Raw genomic sequence first — 18,719 nt, 5'->3', positions numbered from 1 at the left:
CCAGGGATCCAGCTGGCATCCCCTGCATTGGCAGGCAGATTCTTAACCATTGGACCGCCAGGGAAGTCCTTTAGCATAGTTTTTTAAAGATATGATACAATTGAAAGAAACAAATTCACCCACCTGTGGTTGCTCTAGTTATATATACTAAAGCCTTTACTGTGATTTATAGTTGCTGATTTTTACTTTTTAAAAATCTTTACCAAGATTTCCTCTTGGTAAACATTATTTTTAAAATCATAGAGTTGCTATTTGCTTTATATTTATGAAAAGTACTTTTGTCACCAGTTCTAATTTTATCTCTGTATTCTTAAATCTTCACAAAGAACTTTTAGGGTGACTTTTATTTTTAGTTGTATTAAATTCTAATTAGTTTTTAATCAATATTTGTTGAAATATAGTTGATTTACAGTGCTGTGTTAACTTCTGCTGGATAGGAAAGTGATTCAGTTTTATATATATATACTTTTTTATATTCTTTTCTATTATGGCTTAGTGTAAGTTTTAATTCTTAAATAGATTATATAAGTATTTGATGAAAGAGATAAATAGTACAAACTGAATCTGTTAGTAGTTTCACTTGGATCCTTACTGTTGTTCTGTGTATGTACAAGCCTATGTGAGTGTGTATATTTCCTTCTCTCTCTTTTTAAAAATTCAGATGATACCATATTGTACACATAGTTTTGCATTTTGCCTTTTCACTTACTTTGTGTCTCAGAGACTGTTCCAGACTAGAACCTAAACACTCATTCTATTAAATCACTAAATTGTATTCCTTTATAAAGATACTTCATAATCTATTTAACTTCACCAACTTTCTTTAAACAACACTACTAATAACAGTTTAGAGTTGGTCTGTGGGCCTAATAGAAGTATTCCTATGGAAAACTTTTTATTTTTCTCAATAAGATGAATTTTGTTCTCTTATGAAATAAAAACAGAATTGTGTCCTGTAACTAAATTTAAATTTCCTTATGTTTCTTTATCATTTTAGCTTTCCCTTTAAAACAATAGAACCAAACTTAATCACTAGCCAATTTTAGTATCTTTATTTGTATCTCACCATATGGAAAGCAGTTAGAAATGGCTACTATAATTCCTTTGCCTAAAATCTTATTTTTTGTTCATTTTAAAAGAAAAATAGACACTTTAAAATATGAATTCCATTTGTGATCCACTTTGCCAGTACAGCATGCAGGGTTCCCCAACCAGGAATCTAACCTGTGCCTTCTGCATTGAGAGTCTAGAGTCTCAACCACTGGACTGCTAAGAAATCCCTATATTTTTAAAAATTATCTTTTGAAGGTTTTCTTGCCCATAGTATTAGAGTTTTACAGTGAGCAGTTGATTTCAACTCCACCACCATAAAGGATTTCTTTGGCAACATGATGTAAATAGTCAATAAAGAGAACTTCTGTTTAATAATGAGCAGATGCCAAGGGCCTGACCCGCAGATGGGATACAGCATTCCTTGGCTTGACCTTAGATGATGGTAACGTCATGGAGCAATGAATTGATTTTTGAGTAGAGATGAGATTTGCTTTATTGAATAGTGACTGTATCATGGTGAGGGAAGAAAAGCTCATATATTGCTAAAAATTAACCTAAAAATTGCTGCCACTTCTAACCAGTTGTCCAGTTTGATTCAGAAGAATTTCACTAGAACCAAACTGCAATGTACTGTCATTGAAACATATGCATAGCCTTGGAAAAGACTGATTAGTAAGGAAGATTTTTTTTCATACCATAAAGGAAAAATCTTCAGGAAATAAACAATTCCCCTTCCCTCTGCGTGGTTGTGTTGTCATATCACAACTTTTCATTCGAAATAAGAATCTAGTCTATTTTATATTCTTCTTTCCTGACCTTGGATAAAAGATCTAAATCATGCCATTAATAACACATAGGACAATAAATATTTGTTAGAGAAATTAAGGTAAAGAGTTCTATTTGAAGCAGTATAGAATAGAATAGCGACTGTAAGGGCTTGGATCTTTGATATCTTGGGTTTGAAAATGATTCTTAGCCACTCCAGTCTTAGTCTTTTTGTCTGTAAAATGGGAGGAAATATCAGTACTTAGCTCAAAGATTTTTGTGAGGATCCAGTGAACTAGTACATATAAAACACTTAATATGGTACCTGTGGCTTATTAACATTCAATGAATATTAACTATCACTATTTTTAATATTACTTTTTGATGGTGCATTCTCTTTTTTATGGCATCCAGGACATGTTTTTTAATTCACTCGTGATCTTGGAACTCTCTCTGATTTTAGAAAGTCTTTTTTGCTTCTCACTAGAATCGTAAGAAAATTGTTGGGGACACATTGAGCTGACAATTTTACTTTGACCAACTAAGATTTAAAATGATCCTGTCTCTCTAAACCATCATTTAACTAATGTTTCAGAAACAGTGTTGACCAGCAGAAGACCTACAACAAAGCTAAATTTGACTAGTCATTAAGTAAAAGAAACCTGACTCAAATATATTTTCCAGTTAGTGGAACTGGAACTGGATCTCGCCTACTTTCTATCATTTTTTTCTAGATAAGTTCTTTATAGTCCCATAACACTGTTCTCTCAAACTGTTAGATTAGACTCAATTTTAAAATCATATCAACAAGCTGAAGACTTCTGCCAGTTTCATCTTGCTGTTCTAATCTGTTAGCTTATAATGCTATTCACTGTTTTACTACTATACTGTAATAGTTGATAACAGGGTACAAAGCTTGTTCTTTGGGTTAAATTAAAGGCAAAAAGCGGGGGGGGGGGGTAATTATCTTTAGTTGCAGACTTCAACTGTATTTTGTACAATAGTTTAAAATATAGGTTGTCATTGTCATCTTTGAGTCACTAAGTCATGTCCAACTCTTTTGTGACCCCATGGACCGTAGCCCACCAGGCTCCTCTGTCCATGGGATTTCTCAGGCGAGAATACTGGAGTCGGTTTCCCATTTCCTTCTCCATAAAATATAGGTATGTCAATACAAATGTTTTTTTCTCGTGCTGCTTTAGCATAGTTTTGGTAGAAGAAAACAGAAAAGTAGTCAGCCCAAGATAACAGAAGAATCTCTAAATATCAGAATTGTTTTTTAGTTAATGTCTTTTTGAATGAATGTTAGCTCCATTTTGAAACTTGACCTTCACAGATAGTGTTTTTGCGTTTCTTTTCCTATTCCTTCATTGGGCCTACACTAATGTTAGAATTCAGTGGAAGATTTTTGAATCCCATCTTCTTAAGTGGACAATAGTTTTCTGTTTCACTCTTTACTCAGCTGTTGTTATTATGTAACAGTATGCTTTTCTCTCTTGATTATCTCAAGGTTATGGGAAATTTAATAAGAAAAAAGATACCAAAAAGTCATTATATAATTCAGCCATATTTTCAACATATAAATCCCTCCATGAAACACATACCTCCTATGTAATTGCTCTCAGATTCTTTTTCTCCTCTTCCCTGGTTAACACCCTGGAATCTCTGTATAATGTATGTCACTGTTAGTCAAGTTGAGTCACATAGCCATGAGGGAAGTAGTTCAAAATTAAGTCAAAGGATAACATGGTATCCAGGCAGACAAAAAGGCCCTGCTTCTTCAAGGACTTATATAACTGAGAAAGAAGAAAGAATTCAGCTTGCACCTACATGTGTCTTTTCATGAGGAACTAGGTGAGTTTAACTGGAATACTGACCTGAGCCATGGGTTGGGTCCTCAGGGCTCAAGAGAAAGCAGAGTAGTCTTGGACCAGATCTGGGCAATCAGATCACAAGGCCTCCCATCGAGGAAAAGCTAAGCGTCAAGCCACAGACTCTAAAAACCAGTACCACATCTCAAGGAATAGAAGTGGATTTATTAATGGGAAACAGAGCCAGGAGTCAAGATTAAAGGGAAGGTAATTAGAAAGGGAGCAAATAGGAAGGGTATAAACTAATTACTGCAAATAGTCTTTGTCACCATTCTGGTTTTTGTGGGTTTATAGTTACTTGAGTATCTCATGTTTGCTTAGATGTACAAAGACAGGTCGGGCTTCCCTGGTGGCTCAGTGGTAAAGAATCCACCTGCCAATTCAGGGGGCAGGGATTCCATCCTTGGGTTGGGAAGATCCCCAGGAGAAGGAAATGGCAACCCACTCCAGTATTCTTTCCTGGGAAATCCCATGGACAGAGGAGCTTGGAGGGCTGCAGTCCATGGGGTCACAAAAGAGTTGGACATGACTTAGCAACTAAACAACAAAGACAGATCAGTCAGAAATTGAGTAGATTTAAGGTAAAAAGAGACTACAGGGGCAGAAAATGAAACATTGTGCTTATAAGAAAAGCAACAACAGAGATCTCAGATAGATGTTTTAAACTTATGCCAAGTAACTGAGATACTTATGAAACGGTGTATTTTTACTTGATAAGGAATTTGTATCCTGAAATTTCTCCATATTATGATAGAAATTAGTGGAATGTGTGAACAGGCTATTCTAAATAGCCTGTATTTAGTCACTGCTCTATGGAATAGTTACCAAAGAAGGGAAAAGAAGTAAGGAAAGTTTTGTGATTGCAGGGTTTAAATCTGTAGAAGAGAAATTTCTTCCTTTTTGATCCTGTAAGGATGATGGTAGTGAAATGTTCACCCAGAAAAGCAACAGTAGAAATCCTACTGAGAACTTTCTACTTGAAAGCTACCTAGGAGGCTCTGCATTTCATCATCGTCCCTCTTTTTAGTGTGAACAGTAGAGTTCTTAGACATTAGACATGGTTGTCGTGAAGTACTAAAAAGATAATGTATTTAAAAGCATCTTGTAAGTTGCAGAGTACTATACAGATGTTAGTGGTTATGTCCTCAGAATCCAGTGCCCTCCAAAACTCTTACTAGTCTTTCAACTCATTTCTTTCTCTGATTTCCATATCCTTATTAATAGCATCTCTTTCAGTCTCTCAAACTAATTCCAAAGCTTAGTTTTTGCGGCCTTTTGTAGAAATGAAGTCTTTTATGATTCCTCAGTAACTAGACGGACGTCTCTTTACTTTGTGTCTCCTTTCCCCCACTGCACTGATTTTCAGTTTTTGGTTTTTGCATACATATGTTTCTGTTATAATACCACATATGTGTTCCTGAAAAAACTTCAGATTCTGCAAAATCATGCACTAAAAATAACCAAGGGTTATGGGAAAATAGGGTTATAAGCAGATCACTTAAAGTTTATATAACTAAAAAAAGAAAGAAAGAAAAATCTACATAACTTTGTAAGCAGAGCCCTAATAAAATAATAACAATCCTAATTAAAATGCTAGCACAGTTAAATTTCCACTGGCATTTGCACCTGGAGAAGGAAATGGGAACCCACTCCAGTTTTCTTGCCTGGAGAACTCCATGACAGAGGAGCCTGGTGGGCTACGGTCCGTGGGGTCGCAAAGAGTAGGATACGACAGCGACTAACACTTGCACCTAGAAATGCACTCAGATCATCCTTTGTGGTTTTACTCTGTGGCTCATGTCTCTTTCTTCAACAGATAAGGCCTCAAAAATATCTGCTTCTCATAGAGACTTGTGTCATCAAAATTAAAAGTACAATATGAGGATATCAGTCAGTTTGGGGTGGTTGTTTTGTTTTTCTTTTTGACACAGATAAACATCTTTGTATTCTTTTCAGTCGCATTTTCCCTTTCCCCATGTAGCTTAACATTGTGGAAAGTGCAGCAGTTCTTAAAGCTACAAAGCCAGTTACTTCTTACAAAAAACACTTCTGTTGAATTTTCATCTTTTTCCTTGACATATTAGTGAAGCATATTCTTTAAAGAGGAAACTTGTCCCTGATCTTTTCTAAATATTAACTTGCTGAAAAATTACATACAAACCAATATGCCTTCTGTGTTATTCCCATGTTTACCAATCTTGTAGCGCTAAAGCGCATTAAGAAAGGTATTTTATAGCAGAATGAGCTATACTGTTTTATCCTCCTTTACCCCATTGTCTGTGAACTCACTGAGGACAGAAAGTGTCTCTAACTCATCTCTGTATCACCTCCAGTGCCTGGCATAGTACCTGGTGCTCAAGAGAGTGATCAAAAGTATTTGTTGGCTCTAATTAATTGGTTCTGCTGCATAATAAACATAAATCTATACTGTAGGGAAGTCTCCTTATGGGAGAATTGATAAAACCGAAACATCGTTCTGTCTACTTTCCTTTGCTGTCAGTACATGCCCTCTTAAGATCATAAGTGCTCAATTTACAGATTCCCTGCTGTTACATATTCATACCTCTGTGAACCATGTTGAGACATACTGTTACATATAATGTTTCCTGGAGGTTAAGCCCGTTCTCCTATGTAAAATCCTACCAACATGTCTTCGTTTCACTGGTCAGTGACTAACACTGAAAGAAGGCAGTAGCTTCCCAAGTCGACTGGTAAGTTCCCTTGTGTGCTGTATTGACCGAAGCAGTAGAACTAGTGGTGGGAATAATATGTATTCCTTATTTCAGCAAGGAAATTGTAATCTCTCCTACATAAGACCCTGGACTATCTCAGTCAAAGGAAAGAAAAGAGGAAATAACCATGGTTAAATTCACATTTGTCTTAAGCAGTTACAATGAGAATTTATGTCCTTATTTAATTCTTATCTTAGGCAAAAGGCGTTTAATTTTCTGTCGCTGAAACAGTTGCTAATCCTATGACCTGTACATTGCCTTAGTAGTGATCTTGTGTGCTCAGTCACTTCAGTCATGTCCAACTCTTTGCGACCCTATGAACTGTAGCCCGACAGGCTCCTCTGTCCATGTGATTCTCCAGGCAAGAATACTAGAGTGGGTTACCCTGCCCTTCTCCAGGGGATCTTCCCAAACCAGGGATCGAAGCTGCGTCTCCTGTGTCTCCTGCTTTGCAGGCAGATTCTTTACTCACTGAGCCACCGGGGAAGCCCAGTCATCTTAGTCATGCATATCTTAGTCAGATGTATCACTACCATTCAATAATTCTTAGAACTAAGCTATTACACATCACCCAAGTGAAGGGAGGATAAATATCAGTTCTCTGTTTTTTCAGAACGTAAAGAGGCTCCTGCAGAACCCCAGAGTGACAGAGTTTGATGCTGCCCGCCTGGTGATGCTTTATGCGCTACATTACGAGCGACACAGCAGCAATAGCCTACCAGGATTAATGATGGACCTGAGGAATAAAGGTGTTTCTGAGAAGTATCGAAAGGTAATCAGATTTATATATGAATCCCACCAAACAGGAACCAACTCTATTGTTACAGCCTTTTAGTTCTGACAGATGATGAGTCATACTGTCTTTATGGGCTTCCCGGGTAGCTCGGTAAAGAATCCACCTGCAATGCAGGCGACCCCAGTTCAATTCCTGGGTCAGGAAGATCCACTGGAGAAGGAATAGGTTACCCACTTCAGTATTCTTGGGCTTCCCTTGTGGCTCAGCTGGTAAAGAATCCACCTGCAATGCGGGAGACTGGGTTCGATCCTATTTCTGTCCTCTCATGTCTTCATTTCCTTAATAAAGTTTTCTTCCTGTTCCCCAAGCAGTAAGAAGTTGTTTCTCTCTCTCTTTTTTCTTTTTTTTGAAAACAAAGCTTGTGTCTGCAGTAATTGAATATGGTGGTAAACGGGTCAGAGGAAGTGACCTCTTCAGCCCCAAAGATGCTGTGGCTATTACCAAACAGTTCCTCAAAGGATTAAAGGTATATCACTGTGCTTCCCTAAATGAGAAACAGCTGAAGCCCCTGACCCTGAGAGGGAATGAATGTGATCTTCCAAGTAACTTGAGGATTGCTGCCGATTTAGTGCTATGTCGTTAAACGAGGGACTTCCCAGGTGGCGCTCGTGGTGAGGAACCTGCTACCAATGCAGGAGACACAGGAGATGCGGGTTTGATCCCTGGGTTGGGAAGATCCTGTGGAGGAGGGCATGGCAATCCACTCCAGTACTGTTGCCTGGAGCATTCCATGGAAGAGGAGCCTGGCGGGTTACAGTCTATGGGGTCGCAGAGTCGGACATGACTGAAGCGACTTAGCATGCATGCATGCAGTTAAGTGAAATTAAAGCAGATGGTCTCTTCAAAGCTTTTTCTTTACTTTTTTTTTTTTTTTTTTAATACTTTCTGTATTGGAACAGCATCAGCATTGGCCCAAATAGCTAACAAGAGAATAGTAAGATATTTCCAGAAATACCCAAGAATAAAAAGGCAGACAGTTCTGTTAGTCATAACTATTTTACTCCATTTGTTTATAATTTAAGGTTTGTCAGGTAATTTTTCTGTGACAGAAATTAAAGATGAAGTAAGCAATTATAAATCTTTTAAAACTACCTATTTTCTTAATATGGTCAAAAGTTAGTTGTAATCTGCTAGCCTTTCTTATGTTTCCTGAAATTTTTTCATTTTCCTGAGTATGTCTCGTCTCTTTTGCTACATAGTCCTTTTCTTTTTATTTACCTATCATATAATATTTTCTCAAAAGAATGAATCAGTGAAGAGATGATAAGGAATTTAAGCAGTTGCATTTTAAAAATTCCTTTATAATAGCTAGCCTTAAATTACAGAGTATTTTCATAAGATTGGAACATTTCTATTGATGAAAATAATTAACTAAAGTTCTCCTAAAATTCCTGCTTGGCTCTTATCCCATGAAAAACCTATTGCATGTCCTTTTCTGATAAGAGTATCATTAACAGTTACATTGCACGTTTCAAAAAAAATGACATAAGAATCATTTCCCCCTGTCTTAGGGAGTAGAAAATGTATATACTCAGCATCAACCTTTCTTACATGAGACCCTGGACCATCTCATCAAAGGAAAGCTTAAAGAAAACCTGTATCCTTATCTAGGCCCCAGCACACTCAGAGACAGGTAAGAGAACAAAGATATTAATAATAAAAATCAGAAACACTAAGAAAATAGGAAATTTAGGGTACTATAAGAGACTACAACTAAGATTCTATCATTCTACTCTTCCTTTTCCAGTTGTTTCAATTCTCAGATTCTTCTGGTTTTACATGTGTCAAAGTTAGATTTAAATTCCTCTATCAAGCCTAAGGTATTATTTCTTTTGGAATACAGAAACAAATGTTTTGGAGCACTCCAAATACTTGTGTCCTGTCCTTAAGTATCAGACTAGTTCACTTATGCCATTTAAGGTTCAGTTCCATGGCATCTAGCGTTTGGAGTTTCAAACATTAAAGCTGAAAATAGATTTGCTGCTCGATTGCCATCCAGAGCAGGTTGTTACTATTTTTGGCGAGGACTGGACTTTGCCAAATGTGGCCAGTATACACACTGAGACCTAATTAACAAAGGCCTTTTGTCACACTGGAGGAAAGGATGGTTTTCTTTTTAGGTATTAACCAAAGGAAGCAATTTTAATCCGGTGGTTTGTTAAGTTTTAATAAAAACAAAACTTATCCAGAATAAACTTACATAAGCCAACCTGAAATTTTAAATATACATGAATTCTACCTAGTTATAAATTCTATACAAAAAAAAGTATGTCTTTTTTATTGGGACAACATATTATAAAGGGCCTAATATATGTAGCTGAATCCTATTAGATAGATTGATTTGAGAATTGTTACCATTGGTATAATTCTTCTATTATTTCAGCTAATTGTAATCTAAGGCCTTGGAAGAATAGTGTTTTATAAATGTAATAAATTTCCAAAAGGAGAAAAATGTTTTGAGGTACATAAATTACTCTTGTATGATAAAAATATACTTTTTCACTTTTTTTCTTAAAAAAACTGTAGTCTGGTAACAGAACAGAAAAAAATTCTTTTTAAAAATCCAGGGTTGAGAAGCAGAACATCCGAGGTTAAATTCAGACAGTACACTCATTTGGCATCAAAATTTAGAAATGTCAGCAAAGTGGTAAAAAGGAAAGCCAGCCCAAAGCTATTCACCTGAGAGGCTTTTTCAAAAACAGTATAACTCTATTAAATAGCCTTCTAATTAACATGATAAAAGTAAAAATATTGATTTTCTTATGAATTTCATGTAAGAATTATTGAACAAGAAATTAGCTAAAGGGACATAATATATCACCAGAAGAGTGAATGATTAGTTCGTAACAGCAAACCTTTTAATTTGGGGAATTCGTTTCCAAATAAATTTCAAAATGATGCTCTTCCAGCAAAATGCACAATTTATCAGTTGTCAGCATTTGTTAAAGCATTTGTCACTATTACCTAAATATATATTAATAATTCAATTGCTTCATCCTTTTTTTATAACAAATATTTGAATGCTTTCTTTATGTCAAGAACTGCTTAAGATGCTGGGGAAGTAGAAGTGACAGGAAAGGCAAAGTGCCTGCCTTAACTTACATGGAGGAGACAGACAGTAAACAAATAAAATAAAAAATATAATTTGAATGAGATAAGTGCTATTCAGGAAATAAATAGGATAATAGGCTACAGAGTACTTTGTCAAGGTGGGGAGGGCTACTTTAGATGGAGAGAACCTCTCTAAAGAAGTGATATTGAAGATGAGTTTTGAATTACAAGAAAGAACCAGTCACATAATAATGAGAAAGAAAAGCATCATAAGCAGAGGGTACACCAGAACAAAGTCCTTGAAGAAAGAAAACTTGGCAAGTTCATGGAACAGAAAAAAGTCCAGTGCAGTTGGAGCATAAGCAAGCAAGGAGGAAATAAGTTGAGAGGATCAGTAGGGCTGGATCACATGGGGTCTTGTAGCCCCTGGTAAAGATTTTTTTTGTTTTTTGTTTTTATTTTCAGTGGCATAGAAAGCCACTAAAGAGCTTTAAACATTCAAATGACATAAACTGAATCATGTATTAAAAGATAAGCTTGTGGGGAGAATGGATTATTGAAGGCAAAGTTGGAAGCAGAAAGACTACTTAGGAGGTGGCTGCAGTAGTCCAGGTAAGAAATGAAGATACTTTGGATAAGGAGCCTGGGAGCGAAGGTAGGATCAATAGACTTACTTAATGGGAGTAGAGTAATGGGACAAGGGTAAGAGAGAAGTCAAGAATAATTCTCAGGTTTTAGAAGGAAATCAAGAGTTTTATTGTTAAACTGCAGATATCTCTTAGATAATTGGAAATGTTCAATGCTAAGTTGGAAGTCAACAAGATTTTGGTAACTTAAACCTATGGGATTAGACTAGATCACTCAGGGAGAGAGCATAGAAGGGGAAAAGAAAGAGTCCAGGACTAAGCACTGAATAGAGGCTATGGAGTCAGCAATGGAGACTGAAGAAGAGACAGACAGACAGGAGGAAAACCAGAAAAGCTTGCTGTCATAAAGATCAAGGCGTGAGTGGTTACCTAAAGACTAGTCTTCTCAGACATAAAAAGTTGAGGATAGTGAAGAATCCATCAGATTTGGCAATATGAAGGTCTTTGATGACTTTATTCCCCAGTTTCAGTGAGTTTGGAAGCCAAATTAGGGTTACAAGAAATAAGATGGAGATAACAGATACATGTATGTAACACTTTTTAAGACGTTTTACGTGAAGGGGGTCAGAAAATGGGATCCTTAGTTAGAAGAGACTGTAGGCTTGGGGGAAAGAGAAATTCTAGAGCATAATTATAATCTGATGAGAATTATCCTAAAGAAAGAGAAATAGGTAATGCAGAAGAGAAAGGGGAAGAGTTGCAGAAGTGAAGTCTGAGGGAACTAGAACACCAGCAGAGGAGATTTTGATAGGAGCAGAGATACTTCTTTCACTGTAATAGCTTTGATGGTGAGAACATGGAAACCATCTTGTCTGATTACTTCTATTTTTTCAGTAAAATATGACATCAAGCTATTAAGTGAGGTACAGGATAAAAAGAAAAAACATTGTGAAATTGTTATTTTTAGGCTTGGAATCAAATTTATTAGGGAAATGTAAGTAAAGCTTCTAAGCAGGGTTGAGCGCCCATTGAAGTTTTGTGGTGTTAGTTTAAAATACAGCCCATGCGCCTAGTTGTGTGGTTTTTCTCTAGCAGCTTTTAGCTGCACTAGAGTAAATGAAGAGAAGGCTGATGGCTAGGTTCAGCCAGGATTTGGGGAAATGAAAAACAGGAAGGTATTGGATAGTGAAAAAAGTATTGTTGAATGAATTGGAGGTATTGATGAGGTCAAGGAATTATTTCTTAGTAGAGATAAGTGAGTTGAAAGTTGAGAGACTGATTATTAGAGAAGGAAGCCTTGAATTCAAGATGGAGTGGGTAGCCGTTCCCTTCTCGAGGGGATCTTCGCAACCCAGGGATCAAACCCAGGTCTCCCACATTGCAGGCTGATTCTTTACCAGCTGAGCCACCAGGGAAGCCCTTTTGTATTGCAGATACTTGTAATGAAAAAGTTTATGTTATAATCATGGGTGTTGGTGGCTGTGAGGGATGGAAGAACAGATCACTATGGGTGAGGAGACTGGGATGTAAGATGATGTTAAAGTCACTGAAAATCTTGAAAGGAGCAAGAATGAAAAGGAGGACAGTAAACCAGAGTTAAAGTCTTCAGGGAATAAGAGAGTGACCAGGAAAGGAGGTCAGGAGAAAACAGTGCAACTATGTCCTGAGCTTCTGAGACAATGAAAATTGTGAAGAAGGCAGAAAATTGGTTATGAAGCTGTGGTAGGAGGCACAGAAGATACCTCTACCACCTCCTGGCCCTGTTCTTAAGAGAAAGAAGACCGCAGAGGACTTGAAAAGACCTACTAAACAATATACTTTTTAAAATTTGCCATATAGATATACTCACACAAGAACACAAAGACATGTACACAAGGATATTTACCAAAACATCATTTGTAGTGGTGAAAAAAAAAAAACATGCAGAAACAAGGTAAATATTTTTCAATGGAGAACTAGCTACCTAGATTATATAGTACATTACTGTGCATTCTTCTTAAGAAATGGCATAACTCTTCATGGTGTGATACCAAAAACTTTCTAACATATATTAGATAGATAATCAAGATGCCATAATAACCCTTTTGTGTAAAACTGTATATTAGCATAAATGTGATTGTGTACATAGGTGTATATAAATAAGTCTGAGCTTGACTGTACATATATATCTGTGCGGGCTTCCCTTGTGGCTCGGCTGGTAAAGAATCTGCCTGCAATACGGGAGACCTGGGTTCGATCCCTGGGTTGGGAAGATCCCCTGGAGAAGGGAAAGGCTACCCACTCCAGTGTTCTGGCCTGGAGAATTCCATGGACTGTGCAGTCCATGGAGTCACAAAGAGTTGGACATGACTGAGTGACTTTCACTCACTCACATATATATATATTCAAGCACATGTATGGTTATATATACAGTAAATGTATCTGAGAGAATAAATAAGAAATTTTTAATAATGGTTACCTCTGGATATTGACAGTAGTTGTAAAAAAAAAAAAAGACAGTAGTTATATACACATCTATCTTTCCCACTAGTTATGAAGTACTTAATCTTGAAGTAAGAACTATGTGTTATTAATATTTGGGTTCTTCACAATGTTTAACACAGTGCTTTACATAAAGATGTTCAATAGATTTGTCAGATTTCTTATGTAGCCTTCTGTAGTGGTTGACATGACAAGACTTACAGTTGGGAAATTTAAACTAAAGAATAAATTTGATTGATATTACCAGAAAATTCCAATGTTTGCAGTTTGCCTGTACAGTCTTTTGACTCTGTATTCACTTAGCCCCACCCTAAGCTCTAGTCACTGTCTTCACCCTAGATCATCACATTTAAAACAGTCATTGATTATAGTCATCTTTATGGTTAACTTAAGTCTCATCATGATAGAACTTCTTGGTTTTGTTGTTACTGTAATAGTAGAAGATATCAAAGGAGATCTGGCAAGAACACAACTTTGCAAAACCAGGAACAATTGTAGAAATGTTTTAGCCCTTAGCTAAGTTAGTGGTTCACCTGTTTGGCAGTGTAGCTATATCCACAAGTTAGGTTTGATCTTTCTCCGCAGATGATACTTTCACATATCTTATTGAGGCTAAAGTTTTTTTTCTTGCTCCAGAATTGCTTGTATCCCTGATAAAAACAAGCAACTTAAACATATGATGAGAAAATGAAGCTATCTGGTCATGCATTCCAAATTTAGTAGAATTCAAAAAGGAATTACTCGTTCACATTTATACCAACTGAGTAGAATCTTGCTTTTGTTTCTATGGAAGCAGCAGTCCTTTCTCATTGGCCTTTTCTCCTACAATCAATGCTCATATGATCTTTAACCATCTGTATGTACTCATTCAAAAATTTGAATTTTAGCCATAACAGCCCACAAAATAGGTAAAATATTGCCTCTTAAAAGTTTTAAGTTTTTCTGCTTAACTTAATAATTAATGATTTCCAGAAATACTGTATGTGAAAATGTTTTTGTTTATCTTCTAATAAAATTTGTTGTCATTTAGTCCAACTGTTTTGCATCCCCGTAGACTGTAGCCTGCCAGGCTACTCTGTCCTGGGATTTCCCAGGCAGGAATACTGGAGTGGGTTGCTTCTCCAGGGGAACTTCCCAACGCAGGGATCAAACCCACATCTCCTGCTTGGGAGGCAGATTCTTTACCACTGAACCACCTGGGAATAGGCTATAAATTGGTTGGGTTCTCAGGGTGTCCCTGTATATATAAGGCATGAACAGACCAATGTTTTCTAATGTTTGCTATTTGCATTAATTAATGCTTTCGGTTGCTATGGTGAATTACAGAGCACAGAAAGATGTGTACAAAGAATTGAACCTGTGTATTCCATTTACCTTTAACCATTATATAAAAATGTTTTACTGTGGGCCTCATCAGAACATCTACTTTTAAAATTCACCAGAGAAAGGAATTAAATGGAAAAGTGTCAGAGATTTTTTTATTTTTATTTTTTTCCACCGATGTTCCTCTAAGAAATAGGAAGCACGGGAAAATATTTATTAATGTTTTCATAACCAAATGTGGCATAATCATCTTTGTTAAATACACAGCTCTATGAGCCTATCCCTGTATGTAAGTCTGTCCTTACATTGATACAACCTAAACTCACAGTTAACCACCCATGACATTTTCTTCCCTCTCCAGCAATACAAAAATACTCTGGCACCCTGAAATTATCAGACTAAAAGATAGTATTCTCTGCCTGTGTTAGAAACCCACTTGAATTTATTCCTTCCCAGGTCTTGCCTTTCTTTTCCATAAGAAAGAGATGTACTCTAAAAAAAAAAAAGAAAGAAAGAAAGAGATGTACTCTAGAAGCAGGTGATCAGCAGAGGGCAGCTATGGAAAAGCAACATCATGTCCCAGGATGAGCCTTGTTATTCTGCTCAGCTGCTTTTTAAATTGACTTATCAGACTTTGCAGGTGGCTCATACGGTAAAGAATCTGTCTGCCAGTGCAGGTGACACAGGGGACTCAGGTTTGATCCCTGGGGCGAGAAGGTCCCCTGGAGGAGGAAATAGAACCCATTCCAGTATTCTTGCCTGGAAAATCCAATGAACAGAGGAACCTGGTGGGTTACAGTCCACGGTGTCACAAAGAGTTGGACATGACTAAGCATGCACACATACATTTCAGACCAGAAACTCAAAACCAAAGTGTTACTGTCTAGTTCCTCTCATCAGTCGTGTGTACCCCTGTAAGAGAGAAACCTATTTCCCTTATTCTTAATGAAGTAATCTGTGTAATTCATGAGTATTTATTGAAAATAAGCTGCAAGATGGGTCTCAGGTTGGATTCATCCCTTAATGTAAAGAGCATTGATTATGCAATGTTACTGTAAAAATACTCATTTTCTGGCAAAAAATCATTTCAGTTTTGAGGATTTTATTATTTCTGAATACTGTAACTGCCTATATTTTTTTCTCCTTTTGTTTTTTAAATACGTAGGCTAGTCCTAGATAGTTAGACCTATTGGTAGACCTACATAGACCAAACTATTGGTAGAGTGTCTTCTTGTCTTCTTGATGGCACATTCTTAAAACATTCGATTTTTTTTCCCACAGAACTCATCTTTTTTGTTTGTTTGTTTTCCATTTATTTTTATTAGTTTGAGGCTAATTACTTTACAATATTATAGTGGTTTTTGCCATACATTGACATGAATCAGCCATGGATTTACACGTATTCCCCATCCCGATCCCCCCTCCCACCTCCCTCCCCACCCCATCCCTCTGGGTCTTCCCAGCGCACCAGCCCCGAGCACTTGTCTCATGCATTCAGCCTGGGGTGGTGATCTGTTTCACCCTTGATAATATACATATTTCAATGCTGTTCTCTCAAAACATCCCACCCTCGCCTTCTCCCACACAGAACTCATCTTTTAATGAATATTAAACCAGTTGAGACTGCACTTGAGACAAAGCCATTATTATCTCAGAATCAACTGGTACCTCTAGAACCAATATATTGGGAAGAATTAAAAACATATATCCTTAGAAATTTAGTGATTATTCATGAGGGTAATACTATGGTAAAAGTTGTGGGGACTCATATCAGTTTTTAAAGTTACAACCAATTGTAGTTTATTTGACCCCTTTCTCATGAAATAAACCCCTAAAGATCCTGACAAGAGCAGAACTTGGGTTTTAGATGTTCATAGAAATCTTAGAGATATTAGTATTTCTAAGAGAAATACTTCTGTAGAAATATTAGTAAGAGTTAAAACAACACATATCAGATGTAAGAAAAGACAAAGAACCTGTATTTTGCCTGAATAGTCAGTCCCCGAATAATTGAGAGATCATCATACTTTGCAGAAAAATATTACTATCACCATTATATAACTCTTCTTAAGCAAATGACCATTTCCACAAGAAATAGCTGGGGCCAGTAACTGGAAGCAAAGATGTGAAGGAAAAAACCTTGATAGTGTAGAGAATTTTAGTCATTCGTAGACAGTGATGATGCTTTCCTATAAGTTTATAAAGGATTTTGTAAATTTATAGGAAGTTTGTAAAATACTCTGGTGTGTAGCCTAAAGCCCCAGATTCCTATTGGATTAGTAACAACCTTAAGGCTCATATCTACTTCTCTGTACTACTAGAGGAGATCATACAAATTATGTATTAGGGCCACTACAAATTCATTGTTTCTCACCTCACTTGGGCCTTCCGGGGTACTCAATCAGACTTATGTATCCTTAGATACATAAAGAGAGAGGAGAACCCTCTCTTTGTCTTATTCACCACATCAGTTTAGAATGTTTGCCATAATCTCCAAGTCCCCTAACCCATGCTAGTGTTTCTGCTTCACAGTGAAAAAAATTGCATATATCAGACATTAGCTCTCTCAGTGTCTAGCCCCATGTTTATAGGATTAGTTAGATGTATCTACCTTTATCATCTTCCTTCATTCTAAAGGAAATACATCCTCTTTTCCTTATTTAGAACTAACCTCTTTGCTATCACTAGTTTTAGACTCCTACTATCACTTCTGAAGCCTTTCTCTGTAATTATTTGCACTGTCTCTCCTTTCTCTTTCTCTCCCTCTCCCTCCTTCCTCTGTATTTTCAGCTTGTCTTCCTCTGATTACTTTCCTGCAGCCTCCACACTTACTCAGGTTTCTCCTGTTAAGTAATAAGTTTAAAGCCCTTGAGTCAGGGTTCTCTTCTAACCTATCTTCCCTTCACAGTCAAGCTTCTTGGATAAAGTTACTGCCTTCACTCCTCACTTCTTCAATCCATATACCCTGGCTTCTTGCTTCACTCTAATACGCTGAAACATTTCTTGAAAAGTCGCATTGCAAGAATATACACCGTGGTCTCTTTCAATCCTCACTTAAGCATTCTGTGCTTCTTGAAACTCATCTCTTGGCCTCTCCCCTCTGCTTCTCCTACCTTTCTGACCGTCTCCTTCTCAGCTGCCTTTGCTAGCTACTCTTCTTGCTTTTCCTGTAAATCTTAAAGAATCCACTCCCAACTCTGTCTTTTGGTTCTTTTCTCATTCTTCTTGATCTCCCTAGGTAGAATTCATCTATCCCCATGGCTTCAGTTGCCACTTATACTCATGGAAATCACCAGGTCTCAATGTCCAGATGTCTGGTGGACAACTCCACTAGGACGATCCACAGGTATCTAAAAGACAGCATCTTTTTGTCTTCCTTTAAGTCAGTCAGTCTTGCTTTCTTTGTTCTCAAACTTAAACTACTATAGCTAGTCACCAAAGCCAGAATTCTTAAAGTTATCATGGATTCTTCTTTTATCCTCATCTTTCACATTTAATCATTGACCAAATACTGAAGAGTCTACATTTTTTTTTTTTAAGAGTCTACATTTTTTTTGTATCTTCTATATTCAGTCCTTCCCCTCCACTTTTGGTATTTCTTATTTCCAATTTTTATCACATCTTCCCACAAATCTTAAGAGTAGCCTTTTGTTTCCCAAATTTTCCCACCAGCAGCCACCAATTCATTCTCACATAGCTGCCAAAATTGTCATTCAAAAAGGCAAATCTGACCATGGTAGCCTGTTACAGCCCTTCGGTGATCCCCCCACAACCTATGAGATTCAAGGCTCTCCCTCTTCCGCTCACTATGTTGTTGTTCAATGTCTAAGTCATGTCTGACTCTTTGCGACCCCATGGACTGCAGCAAGCCAGACTCCAGTGACTTTCCAGGCTCCTCTCATTATATCTCTAACTTACATGCTTCACATCAACCATAGAGGAGAAATTAGGATGACTCTAAAGTTTTTGTCCTAAGCAAGTGAAAAGATAGATTGGCCATCACCTAAGATGGGGAGAGCTATATGTGGAACAAGCTTGGAGGAGAAGATTAGGGATTTGA

At 37.0% G+C, this 18,719-nt stretch overlaps 1 protein-coding gene across 1 annotated transcript in view; it reads left to right on the top strand.

The window, feature by feature from the left end:
* Positions 1 to 18,719, top strand: part of VPS45 (vacuolar protein sorting 45 homolog) — a 64,504-nt gene that overhangs the window by 17,425 nt on the left and 28,360 nt on the right. The window contains exons 11-13 of the mRNA XM_065905115.1: positions 7,035 to 7,193; positions 7,576 to 7,683; positions 8,729 to 8,850. Coding sequence (XP_065761187.1) covers positions 7,035 to 7,193; positions 7,576 to 7,683; positions 8,729 to 8,850 — 389 coding nt within the window. The remainder of the gene's footprint in view (positions 1 to 7,034; positions 7,194 to 7,575; positions 7,684 to 8,728; positions 8,851 to 18,719) is intronic.

This window comes from Muntiacus reevesi, chromosome 1 (assembly GCF_963930625.1).
Source record: "Muntiacus reevesi chromosome 1, mMunRee1.1, whole genome shotgun sequence".
NCBI classification, from domain to species: Eukaryota; Metazoa; Chordata; class Mammalia; order Artiodactyla; family Cervidae; genus Muntiacus; species Muntiacus reevesi.
This window is presented reverse-complemented; position numbering and strand designations above follow the sequence as displayed.